Raw genomic sequence first — 27,725 nt, forward strand, 5'->3', positions numbered from 1 at the left:
ATCAAGAAAAAAAAAACATGATAAAAAAATCTCTAATATAAATATTCTTGAACTGTTAACAATTATTTAATATTTAAATAGTTTTTATATTTGATGAGAATTGAAATATTTTATTTGATATAAAATTTAAAGTTTAATAAATCTGAAATTTTTATTTAGATATTTAAAAAAATAGAATCATTTAAAATGAGACGAGTCCCCATTCAAATGTATGAGAATGTGTAATAAATGGTGAAATTAGATGTATGAATCAATGTTAATGTGAATTTGACTTTTAGTCTGAGTCATCTGAAGCATGTGAATGAATGATGATTTGTTTAATCATAAACAAAAATAGGTCATATCAATAAAATTCAATGTTTCATTTTTAAGTAGAGTATAAATAAGTAGAGTTTTATAATTTTTTTAATTTAATAAAAAAATAAGAATATAAATAAACAAATTATAAAAAATAGACCGGAAATAACAATGTGAATTACATTATTATTATTTTTTATATATAAAATTAATAAATTTATCTCTCACTTCCCACTATTAAACAAATTTTTAAGTTTTCTATTCTTTTAGTCTTATATACGTATATTATTTAGAGAATATTTATGTTTGAGAATCAATAAAAAATTATACATTTAGTTAACAATAAATTATGTTTGTAAGAGAATTGTTAATTGGTTTATATGGAAAATTAATGATGTCTTTGCTTTCATGGGTAGACTTGGAGGAGGGATGAACTAGTGGGTGGAAACATTTTGGTTTCTTCACATAAATACACGAGATTGAACTGATTCCACATAGGATGATAGTATTTTACTTCCATACCCCTTAATCTTTATATTGTGCATGCATGACATTCAAGTTTTTTTTGTGTGGTTAACAACAACTTTACCGTGAAAGAGTAAGGTGGAATAGGTAAAATCGATTTCTGGTAACCTAGTCGAGCTATGATAATCAATTTTGTGTTGGTTGTGTTTTAGGAGTATTGATTATTGTTCACGTTGATTTAATGGGAGAATCGATTTTGTCCTAGTGTTGCTTATAAAAATCAAGTCTCATTTATGATGATTTCATGTGAGAATGGATTTTTATTATGATAATCGAGTTTCATTTATGTTGATTTCATGTAAGAATCGATTCTCATAATGAAAATCGAGTCTCATTTATGTTGATTTCATGCGATAATCGTTTTTTAGTAATTGTTGTTATCTTTGATGCCATAATTGATTATCGTCCATGTTGTAGGGAAGAGATAATCGATTTTATTCATTTTCATACTTTTATTTAAATAGGATATTAAATATTTAAGATTTGTATTTATTTAAGATTTTAAATATTTTATATTTTTATTTAAACAGGACATAAAATATTTAAGATTTGTATTTATCTAGAATTTTGAATATTTTAATTATTTATTTTTATGTAACAATTTTAAATTTTAATATATATAACCTTAATTATGTTGCAATATTTTTTTTCAAAAATAATTATTCAATGATATCAGAAAAAATTTACAACAATTTAATTAACTTAAATAATTTTTTTTTAACAAAATTCATTATTGAAATATTTTTTAATAATAAAATAAAATTCTTTAAGAAAATTAAATTCTCTCTTATTCATCACATCATTCAAAAACTTCCCTAAATCATCCTTATAAATTTATTCTAACATCCATCAATCTAAACAACCTAACACATATTCTCATATCCTCACAAATTCACTCTCTTACTCCCTCTCCCACAACTTCCATCTCCAATCCAGATACAACCTAAGTGTGATAAGGTAAAATTGTGTTATTTAAAGTTAGTGTTGTTTGTATTGATGGAAGTTTAATCTCTGTCTATTCTGACAGGAATTGAGGATGTCTAGATTGGAGTTGTTGTGTCTGTTATGTCTCATTCTCCAATGTCCTCTCTCATCCCTCTCAAACTCTGAAGGTACTTTTATTCTTTGTTCAAACCCTTTTGTTTTGACAAACAAATGCATGCATTTCACGTAAAACTGATGTGAGGTTTGTTTGAATTTGTAGGAGACGCTCTTTCTGCTTTTAGAAGAAGGGTTTCTGATCCCAACAACGTTCTACAGAGTTGGGACCCTACTCTCGTTAATCCTTGTACTTGGCTTCGTGTCTCCTGCGACTCCAATGACAACGTCGTCCTTCGCATGTAACATTCCCTTTCTTTCTCCTTTACTTTCTTCATCCCTTCATTTCTAATCACTTATGTGCATGTTCTTTCAATTTCAGATACTTGGGAAATAGTGGTCTTAGTGGAACTTTGGGTCCAGAACTTGCCCAACTACCCTCCCTTCAACATCTGTATGTATATGTATCAGGATTCTACAATTTCTCAACACTCTTTCTCCTTTTCTTTTATTGTTTTCCAGAAAGATTGATTATAAAACTTTTCATTGCAGGCATCTCTTCGGAAATAACTTAAGTGGAAATATTCCTCAAGAACTTGGTAGCTTGAAAAACCTTATTAGTATGGATTTGTCTAAGAATAAATTGGAAGGAAATATCCCAGAATCTTTTGCCAACTTGGAGTCTCTTAAATTCTTGTAAGCACGTTTATGTTGATGTTGGTTGACCAAATTACACATTTTTTTGAATCAAACAATGTGAATTAAGCTTTGTTTGCATTGATGATATAGATGGCTAGACAACAATGAGTTGTCAGGAACAATCCCAAGTGCAGTAGTCACTCTTCTTAAAAATCTCGTAGTCTTGTAAGATTTTGTTTCTTTTCTTATGATTTATTTTTACATCTTTTTGCTTTGGGTTGTTTGAAATGGAAAAAACCAAAATCAATTTCTTCTTAATTTGTTGTTAATATTTCTTAATTTCTTAATGTTTCTAATAATCACTTCTCAAACCCACCAGTAGATGTCACTGCTCAATCATTCTCAATGCAAAGGTATGGTAAATTTCAGAATTCTTGACAAAAATCAAATTACTATCTTTCTTCTTGGAATAACTATTCATTAATTTGACATTTATTAATTTGAAGGTGGGGAGTGTTTCAAATTTCTTGTTGTTCATAGATTAACTCTACATTTATCCCTTTTTGTGTTTCAGCTTTGGGAATAAGAAATTCAGAAGCGCAAGGGTGAAAGGAGTGGTTGCATAGAAGATCCTTACTCAATACAAATTAACATGTCATACTTGAATGTCGAAATATAGAATAAAGAAAAAACTTTTGATATTTATAAATATTTCACATCTTGCTATCATATTAGTTGAATCTTGAATCGAAGAGCTTATATAATCATGAATATTTTATATTACGAATAGTAAGATTCATAATATTTAAAAAATATAACATAATATTTAAAAAATATAATACAAAATATATAAATATAATAAAAAATATATAAATATAATTAATATTATATTTATAACCATGTTAAATATATAAATATTATAAAATATATAAATATATATATAATAAATATATATAACCATGTTAAAAAAATATTATATTACTTACTATATTAAGTTAATATTATAATAGTTAGAATGAACTCAATATTTAATTAATCTGAAATTCAAGTTAAATTCGATTATTAGATTTTTTTTCTTAAATAGATATGTGGGAGAAATAACACTTAATCTGAAAAATATAAATTCTTTGAGTCTCGAGTCATATATCTACTCATATATAAAATATATTTTAATTTAAAAAATTAAAAAATAATTTTTTGATATATTATTACTTATCTGAATCATGTCCATTGAAATTCCTATCTCCACGGAGGTTGCGTATTGAACTTTTTCCTATTTGTAAAACACGTTTTTGGACAAATTTTATGTTTTTGTTTAATATTATTATTCATAGATTTGAAAACAAATGTCTTAATCCACCGACATATCATAAAGCAAAATAGTGCATTATGTAAATACCATATTATAAAGATAAATATTTGAATGGTATGAAACAAATTAGAGAGGAAATAATCGGTGAGGTCACAAACAAGTCATAAAACAATTGAATTATTGCATAAATTATTTATTAAAAACGTGAATTGTTGTAGAAATGAGTCATAAAAAATATGAATTATTGTTAGAGAAGTTAATAATTAGGACTAGAAGAATAGTGTGATTAGTGACTTAACTACCCAATTATGTCTTGCACATTACAACTATACAAACTTTAAGAATCTTTTTATCAGCAGTGTTAAGTAAGCTACAAAGGAATACACAAAGCAAACATTAAGTATAGTTTAAAGAATTATTCCATTATTTATTTGTTGTTTTTAAAAAAAAAGTAAAAGACACAAAAAAATTTAAAAAAATGGAAAACCCAAAAAAAAATGAAAAGGCACAAAAAACTGAAAAAAGCACAAAAAAATAGAAAAAGCACAAAAAAAATGGAGGTGCGGGGAATCGAACCCCGTGCCTCTCGCATGCGAAGCAAGCGCTCTACCATATGAGCTACACCCCCAATGCTGATAGTAATTCTAACTACCATATATTTAATTAAAAAATCATAAATAACAAAAAAATATTATTTATTACATAAAATTTGGTATAAATTGTATCCTAATTACGAATAGTAGAAAGAAAAAAAATTGTATATGATAGTAAAAATAGGAGGTGAAGAGTCTCTCTACTACACAGGACTAACACGTGGCTATTGGATTAGCTATGGCAAAGAAGAAGAAGAAGAAGGGGTAACGGTAGAACATGGATCCGGTGAATTTCTGCATAAGGGACACGTGGCATTCATCTTCAGCCACTCATCAATGCAGTGTGCATGAAAATAGTGGTTGCACGCAGGAATGGTCCTTAGCGTCTCCTTGGGCTCGTATTCAGAGAGACAAATTGGACACGTGTTATCGTTCCAATTCGGTAAGCGCCCACTCTCACCAATAAGAGTCTTGGGCAATTTTTCAATTTCCGGCCCAATAAGGCCCACTGTGGGCGAGGATCGTGGAAGAGTCGTAATGGAGCTTGGAAGCTCTCTGGTGGGCCTAGCCCGGTTACCATGTGCGTACACATCGAATTTACTACACATAAAGCAGCAAAGCCCAGTTAAACATAAAAGCCCAGGTATTCCCACTCCGATCGTTAACCCATATTTGGCGCTTCTTGAAAGACCTATTCAACGAGTCCGTGTCAGAAACAGTTTTTGTACTATGGCTTACTTTAATGAAGCAAAACAAATTTCTATAAAAATAAATAAATTCTCAATTTTTAATTTAATCGTTATTTTATAAAACCAAAAATATAATTGCTATCGTACCGTCTCCATTTTTTTTATATTTTATGTCTTATAATTGTTTTACAAATAAAAATATATATTATCCTTTATTTGACATAATTTTCTTTATTACATAAAAATAAGATAATTAATATATTGTATTAAAGTTAGGTTGCACTAAAAAAATGTTCAATATAAAATCAAACATTCTAAACACTATTAATTAAGTAGAATGAGGGTTTTTTTTTTTTTTTATCTATGTGAGAGTTTATTCACACTATCTATTTGTTTCTTTCCTGTTTTTATTTTTTTGTTCCACCACGTTTTCATTTTTATATCAGTGATAAATTTTATATTATGACTTAAAATGTTATTAGTAGTAGAAAAAATTACACGAAAATTCCCCTATATATATTTTACAAATTTTGAATTTTTAAATTACTATTTGTTTACAATTATATATTTGATTTCCCCTTCGTATATTGATTTTAATTTTTCTATTAAAATTATTATTCCCTACCGAATTCAGTAATTTTTAACTTTATTTTTAGACATTTGGTTGTTTTGAAACTATATTCTATATTTTTTTATGTTGAATACCTATAACTATTTTAAAATTTTTGTATTTAAAATGTCTGTCCATTATACAAGATACATATTAATTACTAGCAAATTAGTGAAGATATTCTCACGACTAAGTGAGCACCCAGATTTATAATATGAAAATGAAAAATTAATGGTTATGCTCGGACACATTATACGACATTTTTTATTATTAACTAATTACAAACCTTAATTTATACAATAAAGCTTTACTTCTCTCGAAGAATAATTAATTCACTTAACAATTGAATTTGAGTATTTTTAATCAGAGTATTTTTTAAAAACATAATTATTTGTGCCTTTTTCAAATAAATAATATAATACTTTCATAATGAAAAAAACGTAGTATCACTCAATAATAAAAATATTTGTTTACTGCTTTAAATAAATATATTCAACATTCATTAATTATTTACCTAAGCTGTCACACCATGCCAATTGGCCAAGGCATCAAGCCTGGCCACAAAATTTTGGTTCTGTTAATTAATCCAAATATAGCCTTAAAATAAGAATCTTGGGTAATGATATTTATTTGACATTCTTGTAACAACTAGAAATAATTATAATAATTAATGAAATTAAATTATTCAATTAAAATATAAATTAAATTATTCAATTAAAATATAAATTAAATTATTAAATATAAAAGCAATAAATGGGTTATAAATTTAAAAGTGGAAAATTTGTAGAGTTTCAACAAATAGGATCATAAAATAATAGAATAAAAAAGCAAATATAGTAAAAAATTTGATATATTAACCATCCACTCCAATATACAATCTCATTTCTCTATTTAAAATTTTATTTTTTGTATGGTATATGACAAAAACACCATTTTTTTTTCATATCATCAATTTTATACTAAATTGTCACTATATCATTTTTCTATATAAAATTTCAGTAGTTGTTGTATGATATAACAAAAATATCATTTGTTTTATATCATAAGTGGTATATTAGAGTAAGTTATCAAAATATAATTTTTTTATATAATTTTTTTTTTATGATATGACAAAAATATATTTTTTGATATCATCAATAAAAGTTGTATACTAGAAGTTTTCAGTATATCATTTCTTTATACTAAAAAAAAGAAAAAAAGAAAGAGGTTTTGGTACCTTGGTTTTGGTTAGGAGCATAGAAGAAGCACCCTACTTGTAAAGTTTTGGTGTGAGAGGTGAACCCACAAACTTGGCCACGACCAGCACAATCCCCACACGCGGGTTCGTTCCACTTTAACACGACATCCTTGTTGAGATCAGGCATGAAAAACGATGTCGTGTCTGGATTCGGAATGGGAACAAAAGCCGAGGATATCACCTCACACTCCTCACTCCACGGCAACGTGCCATTGAGAGGCCACCACGAGAATGTCACCGAGGAGGAGGAATTCGAATCGAGGCATGAAATTGGGGGAGATTCAACGGAGTGTGTCATGTTGGAAGGACAACGAAGGAACGTTAGGTCGTAAACGGTTGCCTCAAACGTGAACGGTGGGTGCAGGGAAAGGCTCAAGTTCTGCAAGAAACGTTTCGGGAGACAACCTTCGGGGTCGTTCACGGTAAGAGTTTGGGACTCGTAGTTTATGCTTTTCACCACCAAATCTCCGGAACCTGGGAGGCTCAGAATGGTTCGGTTGCGGTTGTCGCAGGAAAGCTGGAACCTCGGATAGCTGCACCGACCAGAAATTGTAGCTTCGATCGGAGTTTGTTTCAGACCAAACGGAAAGTGAATTTTGATTTTGCCGCATGAGATTGTGCGGCACGTTGATTCCCCTCTGAGAGGGAGGAGAAAGATGATCAACAGTGGCAGACACAACATTGGAACAAGGAATGAGCAAGAAGTGTGATGTGAATAGGAGAAGAGGGAAAGGTTTAATTATAGGAAGTGTTGGAAGCTAAAGAGAAATAAATGCAATTCATCACTTTCAATAACTTCTTTGAGGATTGGCAAAGTGTCATGTTCTGTGATTAATTCAGTTGCAAACCTTTTCTCTCCTTTCCATGTTGATGCTACGTGATATAAAGATCTGGACCCGTTTTTCCTCCAAAGAGAACAAAATATCTCTTTAACTTGATGTTAATGGCTTTTAAAACCTAATAATGATAATTGCATAGTAAATGTGCTACTTGACAAATGGGGAACTATGATGGAAAAAAACGCACGCGGAAACAACACAAGATAATCACGAATTAACTGCAGAAAAATAAACGACACAAGATTTAACGTGGTTCGGTCGCCAACTGCAACCTACATCCATCGGGGCAACTATTAGGTTTACATTATATCTTGTTGCACACCAATTACAAGTACAATGATCTCTTTAAATAGAGATAAATAGAGATAATAAAGGGACATAATAATTAAGCCCACTCACTAAACATGTGTCTAGTTAGCCCAACCCAATTGGTCCTGACTTCATATCCAACAATCTCCCACTTGAAGCCACGGAACAATGTTCACCTACGCTTCAATTGTGTACATGGTGTCTTGTCAGCCCAACCCAATTGGTCTTGACTTCATACCAACAATCTCCCACTTGAAGTCACGGAACAATGTTCACCTGCGCTTCAACTGTGTACATGTACTTCTGTAATCTGTCGACGAAACTCAATGTTCCACCACTAGTTGCCACCAGCCTTCTTAATCATTTTGAAGACTTCGTTAAAACTCCCTTGAGTTTTAACACGTCAGTCACTGACCCGTTCTCTGTTCCTACCGACTCCCACTTACAGGAACTGTCGGATCCTGAAACAACCTGAGAACAAACACTCTCCATATACCCGTTCTCTATTCCTACTGACTCCCACTTACAGGAACTGCCAGATCCTGGAACAACCTGAGAACAAACACTTTCCATATTCAACAAGACATTTTCTGGAGAAGTTTCAATCGCTGGGATATTGGTTCTCCTAACCCACTGTCGTCTAGGAACTTTAGCTGAAGCACAACCCATGCTCCCACTGCCACAAGTACCTCTGACTGGTCTACTTGAACCTTTCCATGCTCGTTCATCCTGAATCTGACTTGTGGCTCTGGGTTTCTCTTTTGTAAAGACAACCCTCTTCTGCCCATGAGATTCTGTGAACCGGACTTTGTTTATCTTCTGAACGGGGATGGTCACTCCTCAGACACGGTAATCTGACTATATACAACGAACCTTTCTTTCTTCCGTAGGCCATGACAAGATTTCCCTTGACAACCTTCCAGTGCTGATTTTCAAACTTCACTTCATGTTCCTGTTCATTGCCTAACAGAAATCACACTTTTCGTTAAGCTTGGAACAACTCTGACATTCTTCAAAGTCCAAAAACCAACTGGTGTCTTCAACACTATGTCACCCATGCCCGTTACCTTAAGAGTTATATTGTCCGCTAGTCTTACCTTTCCAAAGTCCCCAATAACTAGATTCTGCAATGCTTCAGAATCCATGACCCAGGAATCCACACTGCTCTCCGCGCAACAGACTAAGAGGTCCTCGTCCGCGGAATCTTCTGCAATGCTGACTTGTTTATCATTTGGGCATTGATTCCTGAAATGCCCCACCTCCTTGCAGTTCCAACATGTTACACTTGAGCAATCCTAAGTCTTTGACTGACTCCTTCCTTTGTTCTTGCTCCAACTATCTCTGATATTTCTCTTACCTCTCATGACATATAGCGATTCACTAGATAATTCCCCAGAACTCCTTCTTCGGACATCCTTGCCAAGAATGAGATCACGAATCTTCTCAAAAGTGAATCCATCGGATCCGGCTGAACTGGTAACTGCTATAACCGTTCCGGACCAACTGTCAGGCAAAGACGATAACAGTAGTAAAGCTTGAACTTCATCATCGAACTTAATGCCCACTGACATAAGTCTGGCTAAGATCAAATTCGTTTTATTGATGTGCTCAGTAACTGAACTGTCTTCCTTCATCCTTGTGTTTACCAATTCTCTAATCAGAAACACCTTGTTTGCAGCAGATGGCTTCTCGTACATGGCTGTCTTCTCCTTCAAAATGTTGAACGCAACATTCTTACTCAAAGAGAGTCGGATTACGGACATAACTTTCCGATCCAAACCTGCCCACTTTGCATTAGACATCTTTTCTGGCTTGTCATCCAAAGCCACGTCCAAATCTTTTTGAACTAGCAATCCTCAATTTGCATTTTCCACCAACTGAAATCTATACCATCGAATTTTTCAATTCAGAACCTCCCTTCTTCTGTCATCTCAAATGACTAGACGAGATACTCGGTACAACTGATTTCAGATCTTGGCAATCTTTTTTTTTTTTAAATCAAGAACACAAAAATTGCACCACCCAAAATCACTCACCAACAGACTTGGTCGCAGTCCCCACTGCCCTGACACTTCGCACCACCACCGTCGCTGGTCACCGCTGTTGTGAAGCAGATCTGGGAAACCCTAAGCCTTAGGACGCTGTTGCAACCCCTGCAAAACCCTGGCTTTGGGATGTTGTTGCCGCCTCTGCAAAACCCTAACTTTGGGACATTGTTGCCGCCTCTGCGAAACCCTAACTCTGGGACGCTACTGCAACCACAATTTTCACATCTCGTCGATTAATTTCTGCTGATCGAACCTCTAGTGTGTAAACGAACCCAGGCTCTTGATACCACTTGATGGGAAAAACGCACGCGGAAACAACACACATAATCACGAATCAACTGCAGAAAAATAAACGACACAAGATTTAACGTGGTTCGGTCGCCAACTGCAACCTACATCCACCCGGGCAACTATTAGGTTTACATTATATCCTGTTGCACACCAATTACAAGTACAATGATCTCTTTAAATAGAGATAATAAAGGGACATAATAATTAAGCACACTCACTAAACATGTGTCTAGTCAGCCCAACCCAATTGGTCCTGGCTTCATACCCAACAAACTAGAGAATTATCTTTGAAAAAATATAATTTTATAACTAAGAGAGTTGTTTTAAAAAATATAATAAAAAATAAATTTGTAAGTAAATGATGTGAGAATTTTTTAAAATAATAATATTGAAAGTTGTAGAGTCGATATAGAAAAAAGAATTATTAATATATCATGGTTCATTATTGTGGGTTCCACTTACAGCAGGTGGAAAAATTTGAAAAACTATTGAATCGTATCCACAACAAACACTAATGATATTTTTACAACCTGCTCCAATATTGATGATATAAAGAAAAATTATTTTCGTCATTTCATAAACTAGTGCAAGTTTTAAGTAGAAAAGTTTAGATTCTAAAGTGGTACAAGTTGTCAATATATCACTTCTCAAAGACAAAATGCAAATCATAAGCAACCTTCAAGCTTTAACCTCTCTTCCTCAAAATCAATTTTCAAGTCTCACTCCAAATTAGGAATAAGACCCTTTTGAAATTACAAATTATTCAAATTTTAACTCACTTGCTGAAAGGACAAAAATATCCTTAGACATGTTAGCATTTTCAGCCATGTCACGGGTGCTAATAGTGCATTCTTCATATTAATTATCGTTTTATATTAATTACAAAACTTTACATTCTTTAAGATGTAAAGATAACATTATAATCATAAGTAAAATGAAATGATCAAAATTCAATTAAAAATTATAACACAGGTAAAGATTAAAAATTAAATGATAAAAATTCAATTAAAAAAAGAAAAATTTAAGTATTTAACAACATAATTTAATATAGACTCAATTATTTAAATCTTAAATTAATTATATGCTCCCATAATGTGGCATGCCATGCAGGAGGAGGAGGTCTGTATATATGGATGATGATACCAATGAAAAGTAAATGGGCTATAAATAGCTCCATAAATGGATAAGAGAGTTTATATAATAAAAAATAAATTAATGTTAAGTTCAGGTAAAGTAACACTCAATATTAGTGATTTGAATCTGAAACAATAGTTAATATTCTGTATTTGAAGTTAAACTCTATAACCTAAACCTTAAACTATAAATCTATTTCTATAGAAGCTTTAGGATTGCAATGACAAACTTAGGCTTTGGTCTGGCATCATCTGCTCATAAACCAAAGGAGGAACACCAACTTCCACGGTTCCATCTAGCATCTGCATCACGTGCTTCATTGAAGGTCTCAGAGCAGGATTTGGATGAACACACCATAGGCCAACCAAGGCCATTTCCTCAAACCTCTTGAAATCATTCAACACTTCCGAGTCATGTCTCACCACTAGCTCTAGTTGCCTAAACACCACACACCTCAAAACCCATTTTGTAAGAACCACATCATCATCTTCACTGTCTTTTCCAGCCCCACAAACCTCAACGTGCTTTCTGCAGCAAATAATCTCCAATAGCATAACCCCATAACTGTATATGTCAACTTTGGCAGTTATAGGTGCACTCTTCAGCCATTCGGGTGCCATGTATCCCATTGTGCCTCTTAAATTAGTGTTTGTTCTAGTTTGATCTTTCTTCAAAAGCTTGGACAACCCAAAATCTGCAATCTTTGCTGTGTAATTGGCATCAAGTAGCACATTTTCGGGCTTGATGTCACAATGTATGATCTGGGTGTTGCACTCTTCATGCAAGTATAGCAACCCCCTTGCGACTCCAAGAGCCATTTCAATCCTCTGACCCCATTCAGGCCTTTCTCTCTCTCCAAACAGAAATCTGGAGAGTGCTCCATTTGGCATCAACTCATACACTATAATTCGATGGCTACTCTCAAAGCAAAACCCCAAAAGCCTCACCAAATTTCTGTGATGGGTACGGCCAATAATTCTGAGCTCAGTCATGAATTCACTTTCACTTTTCTCAATTTTCTTTTCCAGTGTCTTCACTGCAATACCAATCTCTACACCATCTATTACTAAACCACCACGATAGACTTTTCCTGAACCTCCCCTTCCAAGAATCCTAGTGAATCCCTCTGTTGCTTCATGCAGCTCCTGAAAGGTGAATTCCCTGAAGTTGATTCCAATAGCGGTTGCATTCAGATGCTTCCTTCTTCTTGTTAGTCTCCGAGCGAAAGGATGATAGTAGACAGCAAGAGCACCCAGGAAACAAGCAAGAGTGGCAGTAACTGCAAGAAGAACCTTCAAAAAGACTCTTACATTAAAACTTTTCTTCTTGGGAAGTTTAGGTGTCCCAGACTCAACCCTATGAGCAACTTTAAGCAGTGCTTTCATTCCCTTTGAAGAAGAGCTGTTTCTAGCATTCAGTAAGGGCAGTCTCTTCTTCACACATGTGGAGGTGGAATGGTTGTAAGTTGCAGCAACGATGTTACAATCATCTTTTACAGCCTTCTTACAACTTTCCAAGTCAACACTATCAAAACTAAACAGACGAATATCAAAATTGAAATCAGTATCGTCTAAGACCTGGAGATTGAAGTTGGTCTCTGCGCAGTAATTGATGACAGCTGGTGGGTGACACCCTTTGGAAACATCTTGATCATCCAATGGGATATAACCTGGAATACACTCACACTTCACTGATTCATTGTCAGGAGAAGTGCACAAGCCATACACACCACAGACAACATTCACTCTGCAGGGATCCTCCACAGCTCTCCAAACCCTGCTCCATTCTGTGCCATTCCTCTTGTGATATGCATATTGTTGGAAATTCCCATTCTCTTCTATTGTAGCAAGGTGATAGTAATCCTCCACTGGGGTTGGAGTGGTTTTGGTCATATTGAAGATTTTCCCGGTGTCGTTGACAAGGTACATAAGAGCAGTGGAAGCATTAAAAACCAACCTCACATTGGAGGTTAGGGTTGAAGAAAACCAGTATGCTGGGTCAGACCATTGGTGAGCTTGGAGCAACAAGTTGCCATCATTTTGCATCAATAGCATGAAATTTCCCTGTGAGTAGTTTGAAGGTCCTCTCCCCTTGGAAAAGAGGGTTTGATTAGTCTGCAAGGTTTGGCCTGGTAAGATTGTGTTGGCTGAAAAGTTGAAACTTTCCCACACATGTCTTAAATTGGAGTCCTTCATGACAAAATTGCCATCGTCTTGCATGGTGGCAGATGTTGCCGCCCCACCGTTTGCTCCACCGTGTATGGTCTGAGCAGTAGTCCCATTTGGGTATACTACCACAAGTTGTCCTGCAGAAGTGAATTGGATTTGGGAATTTGGTTCCATTGGGGGAGCTCTGTACCATACCAGCTTTCTCTCTGTGATTCTCCCAAACCATATTCCCACAAGAAAGAGATCACTGCGGAGATGGAGGAATCCAAATTCAAAATCACCAGAGGGTGACTTCCAGGTAGAGTTTGATCCAGCAGTGATGTGTGTGTTTGGTTGTATGGTGGCATGGAAGCCATTCAGAAGTGAAAGTAGTACAAGAATGGAAGAGAGAAAGATAGCTAAAGACATTAGATTGGATTGGAATGAATCTGGTGAGTGAAATGTGCAGAAAACAACAACAAAAGAAGTTGACTTGAGAACATAGAAAGAAGGCAACAAAGAAGAATTTTTGGTAGGAAAGAGAGATGCATTGTCATAAAAAATGAAGTTGTATCCTCATAATATATAATATATAGATGCATGCATATGGTGAATGAACATCATGAATATTTGGGCAGTGGAAACTTCAAGGAAATTATGCAGTGGAAGACTTGGCAACGAATTGACTAAGAAACTTGGTTCAATTGGCACCACTAAGAAATCAGGAGTAAAAACAAATTTTGCAGTGTCACTTTTATGGGAACTTGGAAGATTGGTTCAGCAAAATATAATTATAGATTCTGTTTAACTGGTTCAGCAAAATAAAGTTGGGTGAAACATTTCAGAAGATGCAAAGATGCTTTATTGAGTGAAGAAGAAGAGGAGGGTGAAGTTAAGTGTGTAAAGTGAAATATAAGCAAAAGAAAGTGACCTGAAAAGTGTTCCTCTGACATCTTCAACTGGTTCAATGAAGTGCCAAGTCAATAGTTTTTTTTTTTTTTTATCTTTTTCAAATTTGAAGTTGAACAGCTTCAATGGAATGGATATGGATAAAGACTAAGTTGATGCTGCAAACCAATAAGGAATCACACATTTATTTAACTTTTGAATTCAAAGACTATAGACACTTATCTTTTGAGACGGAAGACTCATTCTTCCATCTCGCTCTCATTTCATTCAAAATAATTTATGTCAGATCATGCCTACAAAACATGAAAGTAAAGACACTTTTTTAACTTCCAAATTCAGGTAAACAATTCATTTTGTACTATATTTTAAATAAATTTCAGAAATATACATATATATATGTCATTTTATATTTAAAAAATCATTTTAATAAATAAATTATTTAAAATATATATGATCAATCGTATCATTTATATCTACTATTAAGTTTTTTTTAATATATAAATCAAATATAATAAATCTTATAAATTAAATATTTTCTTCTAAATAAAATTTATAGTCTATGACATCGATGTATAGTTTAGCGTATTTATTTTGTTTATTGTATGATAGCCTTGGTTTTTCATAAAATTTTAGAAAAATTGTCTCAGAATAATATTTTACTGAAATTCCACGTAAGAATCTGGATTGAATTTGGGACAAAACGCGACAAATTTCACGTCAAATGGATGAGTATTCACCTAGAAAAAAATCAAACAGTTTCACACACAAACGAACCTTCCTTTCAACCCTGACAATGATGAATAAAAAATTTATTGAAAATCTTGTGGGACAAACCTGGGGCTCAAATCTCAGCCAAAATTCAATACACACAATGACGAATATCTGGTAAAATTTTCACACCAAAAGACCCAAGGAATAGGGTGTAGCATGACCCAGACCGAGAGTGAACAAAACCAATTTTTCGAAAACAAAATGTCCTGGCTTTTCTTCCTTATATCTCCTTTTTGTGATTTGTTTATGGACGTGCCTCCTTCGCAGGGTGCAAATAGCACATGAAAGTACTTGAGTGAATTTTTCAACGCAATTTTTCAACACAAAATAAAATTGCGGAAAGTAGGGCGAAATTTCACAAATTTTGCTAGAGGATCGCCTTGGTTTTTCACAAAATTTCAGAAAAATTGTCCCGGAATAATTTTTTCCTGAAATTCCTTGTAAGAATATGGACTGAATTTGGGACAAAACGCGATAAATTTCACGTCAAATGGATGAGTATTCACCTAGGAAAAAAATCAAACAGTTTCACACACAAACGAACCTTCCTTTCAACCCTGGCAGTGATGAATAAAAATTTTACTGAAAATCTTGTGGGATGAACCTGGGGCTAAAATCTCAGCCAAAACTCAATACACACAATGACAAATGTCTGGTAAAATTTTCAGACCAAAAGACCCAATGAATAAGGCGTAGCAAGACCCAGACCGAGACTGAACAAAACCGGTTTTCGGAAAACAAAATGTCCTGGCTTTTCTTCCCTCTATCTCCTTTTTGTGATTTGTTTATGGACGTGCCTCCTTCGCAGGGTGCAAATAGCACATGAAAGTACTTGTGTGAATTTTTCAACGCAATTTTTCAACACATAATAAAATTGCAGAAAGTAGGACGAAATTTCAGAAATTTTGCTAGAGGATATATAGCCTTGGTTTTTCACAAAATTTCAGAAAAATTGTCTCGGAATAATTTTTTCCTGAAATTCCACGTAAGAATCTGGACAGAATTTGGGACAAAACGCGACAAATTTCACGTCAAACGGATGAGTATTCACCTAGGAAAAAAATCAAACATTTTCACACACAAACGAACCTTTTTTTCAACTCTGGCAGTGACGAATAAAAAATTTATTGAAAATCCTGTGGGACGAATCTCGGGCTCAAATCTAAGCCAAAACTCAATGAACACAATGACGAATGTCTGGTAAAATTTTCACACCAAAAGACCCAAGGAATAAGCGTAGTAAGACCCAGACCGAGAGTGAACAAAACCGGTTTTCCGAAAACAAAATGTCCTGGCTTTTCTTCCCTATATCTCCTTTTTGTGATTTGTTTATGGACGTGCCTCCTTCGCAGGGTGCAAACAGCACATGAAAGTACTTGTTTGAATTTTTCAACACAATTTTTAAACACAGAATAAAATTGCAGAAAGTAGGACGAAATTTCACAAATTTTGCTAGAGGATAGCCTTGATTTTTCACAAAATTTCAGAAAAATTGTACCGGAATAATTTTTTCCTGACATTCCACGTAAGAATCTGGAATGAATTTGGGACAAAACGTGACAAATTTCACGTCAAACGGATGAGTATTCACCTAGGAAAAAATCAAACAGTTACACACATAAACGAACCTTCCTTTCAACACTGGCAGTGATGAATAAAAAATTTATTGAAAATCTTGTCGGACGAACCTGAGGCTCAAATCTCAACCAAAACTCAATACACACAATGACGAATGTCTGGTAAAATTTTCAGAGCAAAAGACCCAAGGAATAGGGTGTAGCAAGACCCAGACCGAGAGTGAACAAAATCGGTTTTCGGAAAACAAAATGTCCTGGCTTTTCTTCCCTAGATCTCCTTTTTGTGATTTGTTTATGGACGTGCCTCCTTTGCAGCGTACTGGTGTAAATTTTTCAACGCAATTTTTCAACAAAGAATAAAATTGCAGAAAGTAGGACGAAATTTCACAAATTTTGCTAGAGGATAGCCTTGGTTTTTCAAAAAATTTCAGAAACATTGTCCCGTAATAATTTTTTCCTTAAATTCCACGTAACAATCTGGACTGAATTTGGGACAAAACGCAACAAATTTCACGTCAAACGGATAAGTATTCACCTAGGAAAAAAATCAAACAGTTTCACACACAAACAAACCTTCTTTTTCAACCCTGACAGTGATGAATAAAAAATTTATTGAAAATCTTGTGGGACGAATCTGGGGTTCAAATCTCTGTCAAAACTCAATACACACAATGACGAATGTCTCATAAAATTTTCAGACCAAAAGACCCAAGGAATAGGGCGTAGCAAGACCCAGACCGAGACTGAACAAAACCGGTTTTCCGAAAACAAAATGTCATGGTTTTTCTTCCCTATATCTCCTTTTTGTGATTTTTTTATCGACGTGCCTCCTTCACAGGGTGCAAACAACACATGAAAGTACCTGTGTGAATTTTTCAACGCAATTTTTCAACACAGAATAAAATTGCAGAAAGTAGTGCGAAATTTCACAAATTTTGCTAGAGGATCGCCTTGGTTTTTCACAAAATTTCGGAAAAATTGTCCCAGAATAATTTTTTCCTGAAATTCCACGTAAGAATCTGGACTGAATTTGGGACAAAACGCAACAATTTTCACGTCAAACGGATGAGTATTCACCTAGGAAAAAAATCAAACAGTTTCGCACACAAACGAACCTTCTTTTCAACCCTGGCAGTGATGAATTAAAAATTTATTGAAAATCTTGTGGGACGAATCAGGGGCTCAAATCTCTGCCAAAACTCAATACACACAATGATTAATGTCTGGTAAAATTTTCAGACCAAAAGACCCAAGGAATAGGGCGTAGCAAGACCCAGACCGAGACTGAACAAAACCGATTTTCCAAAAACAAAATGTCATGGCTTTTCTTCCCTATATCTCCTTTTTGTGATTTGTTTATGGACGTGCCTCCTTTCCAGGGTGCAAACAGCACATGAAAGTACTTGTGTGAATTTTTCAACGCAATTTTTCAACACAAAATAAAATTGCGGAAAGTAGGGCGAAATTTCACAAATTTTGGTAGAGGATAGCCTTGGTTTTTCACAAAATTTCAAAAAAATTGTCCCTGGATAATTTTTTCTTGAAATTCCACGTAGGAATCTGGACTGAATTTGGGACAAACGTGACAAATTTCACGTGAAACGGATGAGTATTCACCTAGGAAAAAAATCAAATAGTTTCACACACAAACGAACCTTCCTTTCAACCCTGGCAGTGATGAATAAAAAATTTATTGAAAATCTTGTGGGACAAACCTGGGGCTCAAATCTCAGCCAAAATTCAATACACACAATGACGAATGTCTGGTAAAATTTTCAGACCAAAAGACCCAAGGAATAGGGTGTAGCATGACCCAGACCGAGAGTGAATAAAACCAATTTTTCGAAAACAAAATGTCCTGGCTTTTCTTCCTTATATCTCCTTTTTGTGATTTGTTTATGGACGTGCCTCCTTCGCAGGGTGCAAATAGCACATGAAAGTACTTGAGTGAATTTTTCAACGCAATTTTTCAACACAAAATAAAATTGCGGAAAGTAGGGCGAAATTTCACAAATTTTGCTAGAGGATCGCCTTGGTTTTTCACAAAATTTCAGAAAAATTGTCCCGGAATAATTTTTTCCTGAAATTCCTTGTAAGAATCTGGACTGAATTTGGGACAAAACGCGACAAATTTCACGTCAAACGGATGAGTATTCACCTAGGAATAAAATCAAACAGTTTCACACACAAACAAACCTTCCTTTCAACCCTGGCAGTGATGAATACAAAATTTATTGAAAATCTTGTGAGACGAACCTGGGGCTCAAATCTATGCCAAAACTCAATACACACAATGACGAATGTCTGGTAAAATTTTCAGACCAAAAGACCCAAGGAATAGGGCGTAGCAAGACCCAGATCGAGAGTAAACAAAACAGGTTTTCCAAAAACAAAATGTCCTGGCTTTTCTTCCCTATATCTCCTTTTTGTGATTTTGTTATGGACGTGCCTCCTTCGGAGTGTGCAAACAGCACATGAAAGTACTTGTGTGAATTTTTCAACGCAATTTTTCAACACAGAATAAAATTGCAGAAAGTAGGACGAAATTTCACAAACTTTGCTAGAGGATATATAAGGATATCAAATATAGTTTATTGTACTATTTGTTAATACAAGTATTTTCTGAGCGTAGAAATCAAAATGTTTTAGGGATCAAATAATTAATTTACATTTTCATACATACACTCCAACTTACTTTAAAAATAACTAATGAGGATAGAGAATAAGACCTATTAGAACATAGAATAACAAAACAAAGATGAATGAGGAAAATTAAATCAAGGAAGTGTTTGAATCTTAAACAAATTTTAGAATTTTACTAATGAAATATCCCAATAGGTGGATTTCTTCTGCTTTTTCCCCTCACCTTCATACACAATAATCAATGCCTCCGTTTGATTATCATGTTGTAAAAACTAGTTTCTTTCGCGTTGGCATTGCGATATCTTTCGGAATTATAGGCACAAATTTGTTACCATCAGCACAAATTCCAATGGCAAGAGGTGTAATTTGGATAGTTAACAAGTCCAAGTTCCCCAAGGGATCATTGATGCCTGAAGCCACTGCTCCTTCCACTGCTGCACCACAAACAACAGCTTCCAAAGGATTCATGCCTTTATAAAGTTCCTTCCTTCCACAAATTTTAGCAAGAAGACTCTTCACTCTTGGGATACAAGAGCATCCACTTACAATTATCACATCATTTAAGTCTTGAAATTCTACCTTGGCATCTTTCAAGCACTGAATGATAAGGCTTTCACATTTCTCAAACACCTTTCTATTTACCTCCTCAAACTCCTCCCGCTGAACAACTCTGCATATCTTCACATCATCTCCCAAATCAACATCAACCTGAACTGTGTTCTGAGAGGAAAGCTGGTGAATTGCATCCTGGGTTGCAACTCGAAGCAGGCCCATCCGCTTCATTTCACTGACCTCATGGCTTTGAAAATGATTTTCAGATTCTGGCAAAAGATGAAACATCATATTTTGAAGCAAGTCTTCACCACCATATTAAGGAAATAATAATTATCAAATTATATGTAATTATTGTATGCAATATTGTACGATATTGTAGCCAATTATATGCAATTAATTTAATAATGATAGAATCTCATGGTTAGTATCCCTACCTAATTAGATTGTAATTTGAAGATAGAAACTCCCTATATATTTCTATACATGAAGTGATGTAACCATATACATAAGAGATCTCTTCTTCTTACCATTTTTTATCATTTTCTTATATGGTATCAGAGCACCGATCTTGGTGCCTTGACAACCTCTTCATTTTTATCCCCTAAATAAAAAATCATGTTTGGCAAAGAAGGCATCAGTAACGAGTCTGATAGAAACCTCGTACAAGGCTTCAGTGTCGAGCAAATTCAACAATTGGCAAAGGCTATTTACTCGCTCAACAATAACGGTAAAAGTGACACGTTTGTTAGCTCTGCAGTCTGCTTGCCCATAACTTCTCTTCTAATTATGCTTTTACGAAACCATGGATTTTGAATAGCAGAGCAACCGATCACATTGCATTTGATTCACAATTTTTCACACACACTTCATCATCATTTATTCCAAATGTTAATCTGCCCACAGGCTCAACTGCGCTCATCTCATCTACCGGCACAATTAAATTCAATGACAAAATCACTCTCAAAGATGTTCTTTGCGTTACTTCTTTTAATTTAAATCTAATGTGCATTAGGAAGATAACCAATTCACTAAATTGTTGTGTCGTTTTTACTCCACATGGTTGCGTTTTACAAGACTTGGCTACGGGGAGGATGATTGGCTCGGGTAAACAACACGCAGGCTTATACTACATGTTCCCTCTTCCAAACCAAGCCCACGCATCTCAAATATCGACCGACCCTGATTTATGGCACAAGCGCCTCGGACATCCTTGTCTGGCGTGTCTACAACTTGTATCTTCCTTACTACCTATCCTATCAGTAAAAATCTCATTCTCATTCATAATAATTGTAGTATTTGTCCCAAAGCTAAACAAACAAGGCTACTATTTCCTTTAAGCACAAAAAAAATCTCATTCTCCATTTAATCTATTGCATTGTGACATTTGAGTCCTCATAAAACCCCAACTCATTTTGGAAAACGTTTTTTTCTCACTATAGTCGATGACTATACTAGATGTACTTGGCTATTTCTTATGAATCACAAATCTAAAACCCAACATATCTTAGAGTCATTCATTACATTTGCACAAAATCAATTTCAGATATCTATTAAAACCATCCGCGTTGACAACGGACTGAAATTTATTTCACTGTATGATTTTTTTCTCAAAAAAGGTATTGAATGTCAACGCATTTGCGTCTACACTCCTCAACAAAATGGAGTAGTAGAACGCAAACATAGACACGTTTTAAACACAGCACGAGCCCTCCTATTTCAGTCCAATTTACCATTAGAATTTTGGAGAGAATGCATTTTAACCGCCACATATATCTTTAATTGCTTGTCATCACCTTTACTAAAAAATAAATCACCTTTTGAGCTACTATATAATTAACCACCTTCACTTTGTCACCTAAAAACTTTTGATTGCCTCTGTTACGCAATTGTTTTTCACCTAAGCAAAAATTTGACCCACACGCCCGACAATGCATTTTCATTGGTTATCCTCACAGTCAAAAAACATACAAATTATTTGATATAGATGCAAACACTTTTTTTACAAGTTGGGATGTCATCTTCCATGAAAGTGTTTTCCCATTCTGCCAACAGTCACAGACACAATCCTCACCTCCATTACAAGGTATTTTGCCCACTATTGACATTGACTTACCCACTCCTGTCCAACATTCACTCGATCAACCTTCTTCTCTTACTCATCACAATGCACCTGAACCTCCATCAAACCAACTTTCTTCTCCTACTCGTCACAATACACCTGAACCTCCATCAAACCAACTCTCTTCTCCTACTCGTCACAATGCACCTGAACCTCCATCAAACCAACATTCTTCTCCTACTCGTCATAATACACCTGGACCTCCACTAGACCAACCTTCTTCTCCCATGCCAAGAAGTCTAGCACCCATTACCAAACCTTCTCCAACCGACCTTCCTGTTCGACGATCCAGTCGCACATCAACCCCACCTTCCTGGCTTCAAGACTACGTAACAGGATCCCAAGCCAATCATTCGACCACTGCCCAAGACCGGACGAATGGAACCAGGTATCCTATGCATCATTTTCTTTCTAATTCACGATTTTCTTCTACACATAGTGCATATCTTGCTAACATCACAACCACCAAAGAACCTCACACTTATGCTCAAGCTATCCTTGATCCAAATTGGCAAAAAGCAATGGACGAAGAGCTTTCCGTCTTACAGCTAAATCAAACGTGGACCTTGACACTGTTACCCGTTGGGCAGAAACCCATCGGATGCAAATGGGTCTATAAAATAAAGTACAACTCAGATGGTAGCGTCGACAGATATAAGGCGCGCCTTGTCGCAAAGGGGTACACTCAGATTGAAGGTGTCAACTATTCTGAAACTTTTTCACCAACAACAAAATTAACAACTTTGAGGTGTCTCCTCACCATTGCAATAACTAGAAATTGGTTTACTCACCAGCTAGATGTGCAAAATGCCTTCTTACATGGCACATTGCATGAATTTATTTACATGGACTTGTCACCCGAGCATCATCGACAAGGGAGAACATTGTATGTCGACTCAACAAATTCCTTTATGGTCTCAAACAAGCATCTCGAACATGGTTTTCAACATTTTCTCATGTGATTAAATCTGTAGGATTTCAACAATCCAAGACAGATTACTCTCTATTCACAAGACAAAATAACTCATTATTTACTACCCTTTTGATTTATGTGGATGATATTTTTTTGACAGGAAATGATTTGACAGAAATTCAGCGTGTTAAAGATTGTCTATTACAACAATTTCGCATTAAAGATCTTGGAGACCTAAAATATTTTTTAGGGATTGAATTTTCCCGTTCCAAAGTTGGTATTTACATGTCCCAAAGAAAATATGTGCTTGATATTTTGCAGGATACGAGACTCACAGGTGCTCGTCCAGACAAATTTCCAATGGAACAATACCTAAACCTCACACCAGACGATGGAAAGTTATTAAAGGATGCAGTCAAATACAGGTGACTCGTGGGACGACTGATATACCTCACGGTTACTCGGCCTGACATAGCATTTTCGGTTCAGACCCTAAGTCAGTATATACAGGATCCACGAAAACCTCGTTGGGATGCCGCAATTCGAGTCCTAAAGTACATCAAAGGAGTATCTGGGTATTGCATTTTTCTTGGTTCTTGACATTACAGGTAACATATCAGTCCTTCATATGTAACGACACAGTATCAGCTCGCACATATTTTTACAAAAGCACTGAGCAAGGAACGGTTTTTGACGCTACGACACAAGTTGGGAGTTCATGATCTTCACCTACCAACTTGAGGGGAGTATTAAGGAAATAATAATTATCAAATTATATGCAATTATTGTATGTAATATTGTACGATATTGTACCCAATTATATGCTATTAATTTAATAATGATAGAATCTCATGATTAGTATCTACCTAATTAGTTTGTAATTTGGAGATAGAAACTCCCTATATATTTGATGTAACCATACACATAAAAGAATAAGAAACCTATCTTCTTCTTACCATTTTTTATTATTTTATTATACACCAATGTTACTTCCTGCCAAGGCTTTAATCTGTGAAACTCTTCCCGCTGGAGCAGCGACAACAACATCACAAAACCAGCACCCATATTGAAAACGAGAGCAATTTTCTCGCTTCCACTGCCCATATTCTCATGACAATTTTGCTGTTGTTGTTGAGCGTACAACAAAGCCACGGCTGTCGGTTCAGGCATCAACATGAGAACATGAAGGTCAGCCATGGCACACGCACGCCCTATCCGGGTTAGCTGAAATCGACTAGAACTGTTAGAACCACATTTCTTATTCGTCGTTTCAGCTTATCTTCAATTATGGCTCTTAATTCCACCAGAAATATCGCTAGGACTTCTTCTGGAGTGGTGGATCTCCACATATTGTTTACTAATGCGACAATTAATGGGCAAACACCAATGTCCATAGTCTGCACTAGAAAAGGGAGATTCTTACAGGCTTGGACAACCAGATCGGTATCAACTCTGCCTATCAGGCGTTTCAGGTTGAAAATGGTGGCTCTAGAGAACATCTCATCCTCGATGGAGGGTTGACTGCAAACTCCACCAGAAGGGGTGTCACCTTTGAAAGTCACATACGATTTCATAATCTTTTCATTCCTTGTGTTCTTCAAAAGCTCCACTCGGAAACCACTCCACACAGCAACACTACATTGTGATGTGCCAAGATCAATTCCAATTGCTATTTCAAAAAAAGTAGATGATTTTTCTTCTCCGGTGGCTTCACTGCCAGACGTCACAATGTATGCAGATTCCGGCATCTTGTGTTTGAACGATAAGAGAAAATAGAGGTTTATCCATACATTCTACATTTTTACATTTTTTAAACTACACTTTCCTTGATATATCTGAAAATAACGCTTCTAGAAGTAAATTAGCATCACATATATTCATATAATCATAAGTATCACACCACAATTCAAAAAAAAGGGTTAAAAGTATCCAGGAACAAGAACAATTATAAACCCAAATTCCAGGGTGAAAAGACACGAAATACATTCCTCGCAGGATGTACACTTCAAGCGAATAACTAGAATATGTAACTAAAACAATCCACAACAAAATCTTGCATCTATCATGCATTATCCTTCCTAAAAATACGTAATAAACCGTCAACTTAGTCTCATCTATTTCAATGTCACAGACGAGTTTAGTTAAACTATGAAACCTAACAACCAATCTCTTTCTCTAATGTAGTTAAGTAGCATGATCATCATCAAGAATAACGTTAAAAGAGGCAAAGATAAAATTCAAATAACTATTTTCTTTATTTACATTTTTTCCAATTTCAAAGCCTAAACAAGTAAACTGAGTTGGTAGTGTGATTGTGAGAATGAAGATAATGATTACATTGTTCCATTAACAATTAAAATAGAACGAGATATCATAAGAAAAATGAAGTTATTGATGATTGGGAAGAGGTGAAAACTGAGCAACGCAACAAAACAACAAAATGTATAAGAAAATGATAAAAAAAATGGTAAGAAGAAGAGATGTTTCTTATTCTCTTATGTGTGTATTACATCACTTCATCTATAGGAAATATATAGGGAGTTTCTCTCCCCATAGGAGTTTCTCTCCCCAAATTACAATCTAATTAGGTAGGATACTAATCATGAGATTCTATCATTATTAAATTAATTGTTGCATATAATTGAGTACAATATTGTATACAATAATTGCATATAATTTGATAATTATTATTTCCTTAATAAAATGTGATGAACGGTTGATTTCACTGAGACTGAACAACTAAACGAATAAGATGCAAAAACTGAACCGTTCATATAAAAAAAATGACCAAAGGTGCTGAAGTTCTAGACACTCCTTAATCTATCACATCACATTCATTTTTAATTCTTATTCCACTTATAACATACCATTTATTTCTAATTGTGATTAGTCTTAAATAATTTAAATATTTTTTTAATCTCTTAATAATAAAATTATAATGGAAAATAATGGTTGATTTTAATAATTTATCTTAACGGTTTCAATTAAGAAGATTAACGTAGTCGGTTAAAATGAAAAGTAGTTTTTAAATACTCATCCTAATTTAGCTCTTCATTTCATTTGAGAGTTTGTTTCTACATATTTTAAAAGTTAAAATAAAAAATAATTTAAATTCACTTACATTTCCCTCCTTAATTCTTTAAGAGACTTTTAATAACAAAATCATAATAAAACTAAATAATATCTAATAATTCTAACATATTATCTCACCAGAGGTACTTTAAAACTATAAATATTACCAAGGACTCTTCTAGATCTTTCTTATTCAACACCAATAACATTATTCTATATTTACTTTACACTTAAATAATTTATTATTTTATTATAATATAATATTTTATTTAAGACCAGTTATATGTAGAAATTTTGTTACAGGACAAGGTAACAATAGGTGAAATATTGAAGTAAGTTTTTTGCGAGATAAATTAAGATAAAAATCTTTAAACAGTTTTAGAAAATAAATAATTTAATGAATTAAAAACTATACAAAATTATTTTACAAATTAACATAAACTAGTTTTAATGTTTAAAAAGCTAATTTGATTTACTTTTTATTTTTCTTCACTCAAAATGTGAAGAAGATAGTTTAAAGAAAAATTTATCAAAATGCTGTACTTCAATTTGAGTATTACATAAATGGCCAAATGCACAATTTTTTTTAAAAATAGTATTCTTTTAGTCAAAATTAGGCAATATCAATTAAATCCATTAATCTATATTTTTTTTCATTAAATTCAGATGTTTGCAATAATTGGTTAAGTTTTTCTAACTATAGCATAGTGATTGACATAACAATAATCTACTTCAAATAACAAAGAGAAAGATATAATGTTTAAAATATAAGATATTAAGAGACGAATCTATATATAATCATGAATTATATATTTATATAATTTAAAAAAATTATATATTACTAATTTAAAAAAATATTTTTTCTTATTTTTATAATTATAACAAAATTTTATATAATAAATTTAAGTTTTTATAAGATTATTGTATTTTTTAAAATTATTAAAATTTAACAAATATTTTTTAAATTAGACATTAAAAAAATCGTATACTTCTCTTTTTCTTTCAAATACAACTATTTAGAGATGACCTAAAACATTTGGCAAAAGAGGAGTGATATTGCATGTTGCGAAACGTCTACGCTACTGTTCAGGATGCAGTTACTTCATGAATTTCCCTGGTAATAGATTGTGTTACTCCACTTTCAAATCATCAAAATTATCACACTTTTAATAACGTACACTTAAATTTACAACAAACAAATTTCATAAAATGTAGGTTTTTTCTATTATAGTGCAATTTTAAACAAAAATCACTGAATCAAATCAATTTAAAAAAAATAATCATATAATTAAATCGTGTAAACATGATATAATTTTATTTTAAAAAATTATGCATATTTGATTTTATGAAAGTTAAATTGTGTTATTTTAACACGATTTTTTTAGTGTGTAAATAGAAGTTGTATTTAAGTTATATAACTTGATTCAATTTAATTCAGTTTTTATTTTTTTAAATATA

At 33.8% G+C, this 27,725-nt stretch overlaps 4 protein-coding genes and 1 non-coding gene across 5 annotated transcripts; 1 reads left to right on the plus strand and 4 right to left on the minus strand.

Moving 5' to 3' along the window:
• The first annotated feature begins 1,684 nt into the window (after window positions 1-1,684).
• Window positions 1,685-3,228, plus strand: LOC137810390 (leucine-rich repeat protein 1-like). Its single transcript, XM_068611626.1, has 7 exons — window positions 1,685-1,934; window positions 2,027-2,162; window positions 2,243-2,314; window positions 2,413-2,556; window positions 2,650-2,717; window positions 2,837-2,912; window positions 3,074-3,228. Exons 1-7 carry the CDS (start codon window positions 1,859-1,861, stop codon window positions 3,123-3,125), a joined length of 624 nt encoding a protein of 207 aa, XP_068467727.1. The 5' UTR covers window positions 1,685-1,858; the 3' UTR covers window positions 3,126-3,228.
• Window positions 3,229-4,366: 1,138 nt separating this feature from the next.
• Window positions 4,367-4,439, minus strand: TRNAA-CGC (transfer RNA alanine (anticodon CGC)). The gene has a single exon. It is a non-coding gene; the product is annotated as a tRNA-Ala (tRNA).
• Window positions 4,440-4,489: 50 nt separating this feature from the next.
• Window positions 4,490-7,788, minus strand: LOC137810389 (putative RING-H2 finger protein ATL21A). Its single transcript, XM_068611625.1, has 2 exons — window positions 6,920-7,788; window positions 4,490-5,095 (listed from the first exon to the last, which is right to left on the minus strand). Exons 1-2 carry the CDS (start codon window positions 7,620-7,622, stop codon window positions 4,641-4,643), a joined length of 1,158 nt encoding a protein of 385 aa, XP_068467726.1. The 5' UTR covers window positions 7,623-7,788; the 3' UTR covers window positions 4,490-4,640.
• A 3,851-nt stretch (window positions 7,789-11,639) lies between these two features.
• Window positions 11,640-14,695, minus strand: LOC137810391 (G-type lectin S-receptor-like serine/threonine-protein kinase LECRK2). Its single transcript, XM_068611627.1, has one exon. It carries the CDS (start codon window positions 14,135-14,137, stop codon window positions 11,771-11,773), a length of 2,367 nt encoding a protein of 788 aa, XP_068467728.1. The 5' UTR covers window positions 14,138-14,695; the 3' UTR covers window positions 11,640-11,770.
• A 5,066-nt stretch (window positions 14,696-19,761) lies between these two features.
• Window positions 19,762-24,943, minus strand: LOC137809874 (heat shock 70 kDa protein 8). Its single transcript, XM_068610936.1, is given in 6 exon segments — window positions 19,762-19,820; window positions 19,823-19,869; window positions 19,871-20,476; window positions 24,179-24,248; window positions 24,251-24,433; window positions 24,436-24,943. Coding segments are annotated over 6 exon segments (1,473 nt in total).
• Between the last annotated feature and the right edge of the window lie 2,782 nt (window positions 24,944-27,725).

This window comes from Phaseolus vulgaris, chromosome 2, assembly GCF_000499845.2.
Source record: "Phaseolus vulgaris cultivar G19833 chromosome 2, P. vulgaris v2.0, whole genome shotgun sequence".
Lineage (NCBI taxonomy): Eukaryota > Viridiplantae > Streptophyta > Magnoliopsida > Fabales > Fabaceae > Phaseolus > Phaseolus vulgaris.

What these genes read in the sequence shown, in the direction of transcription:
- LOC137810390 (XM_068611626.1), top strand. Translation starts at nt 1,859, where the DNA reads ATGTCTAGATTGGAGTTGTTGTGTCTGTTATGTCTCATTCTCCAATGT. An exon ending in CTACCCTCCCTTCAACATCT is followed by an intron (nt 2,315 to 2,412) that starts GTATGTATATGT and finishes TTTTCATTGCAG; the next exon opens with GCATCTCTTCGGAAATAACT. An exon ending in TTGGAGTCTCTTAAATTCTT is followed by an intron (nt 2,557 to 2,649) that starts GTAAGCACGTTT and finishes TTGATGATATAG; the next exon opens with ATGGCTAGACAACAATGAGT.
- LOC137810391 (XM_068611627.1), bottom strand. Translation starts at nt 14,137, where the DNA reads ATGTCTTTAGCTATCTTTCTCTCTTCCATTCTTGTACTACTTTCACTT.
- LOC137810389 (XM_068611625.1), bottom strand. Translation starts at nt 7,622, where the DNA reads ATGTTGTGTCTGCCACTGTTGATCATCTTTCTCCTCCCTCTCAGAGGG. An exon ending in TGCTCCTAACCAAAACCAAG is followed by an intron (nt 5,096 to 6,919) that starts GTACCAAAACCT and finishes CTCGTTGAATAG; the next exon opens with GTCTTTCAAGAAGCGCCAAA.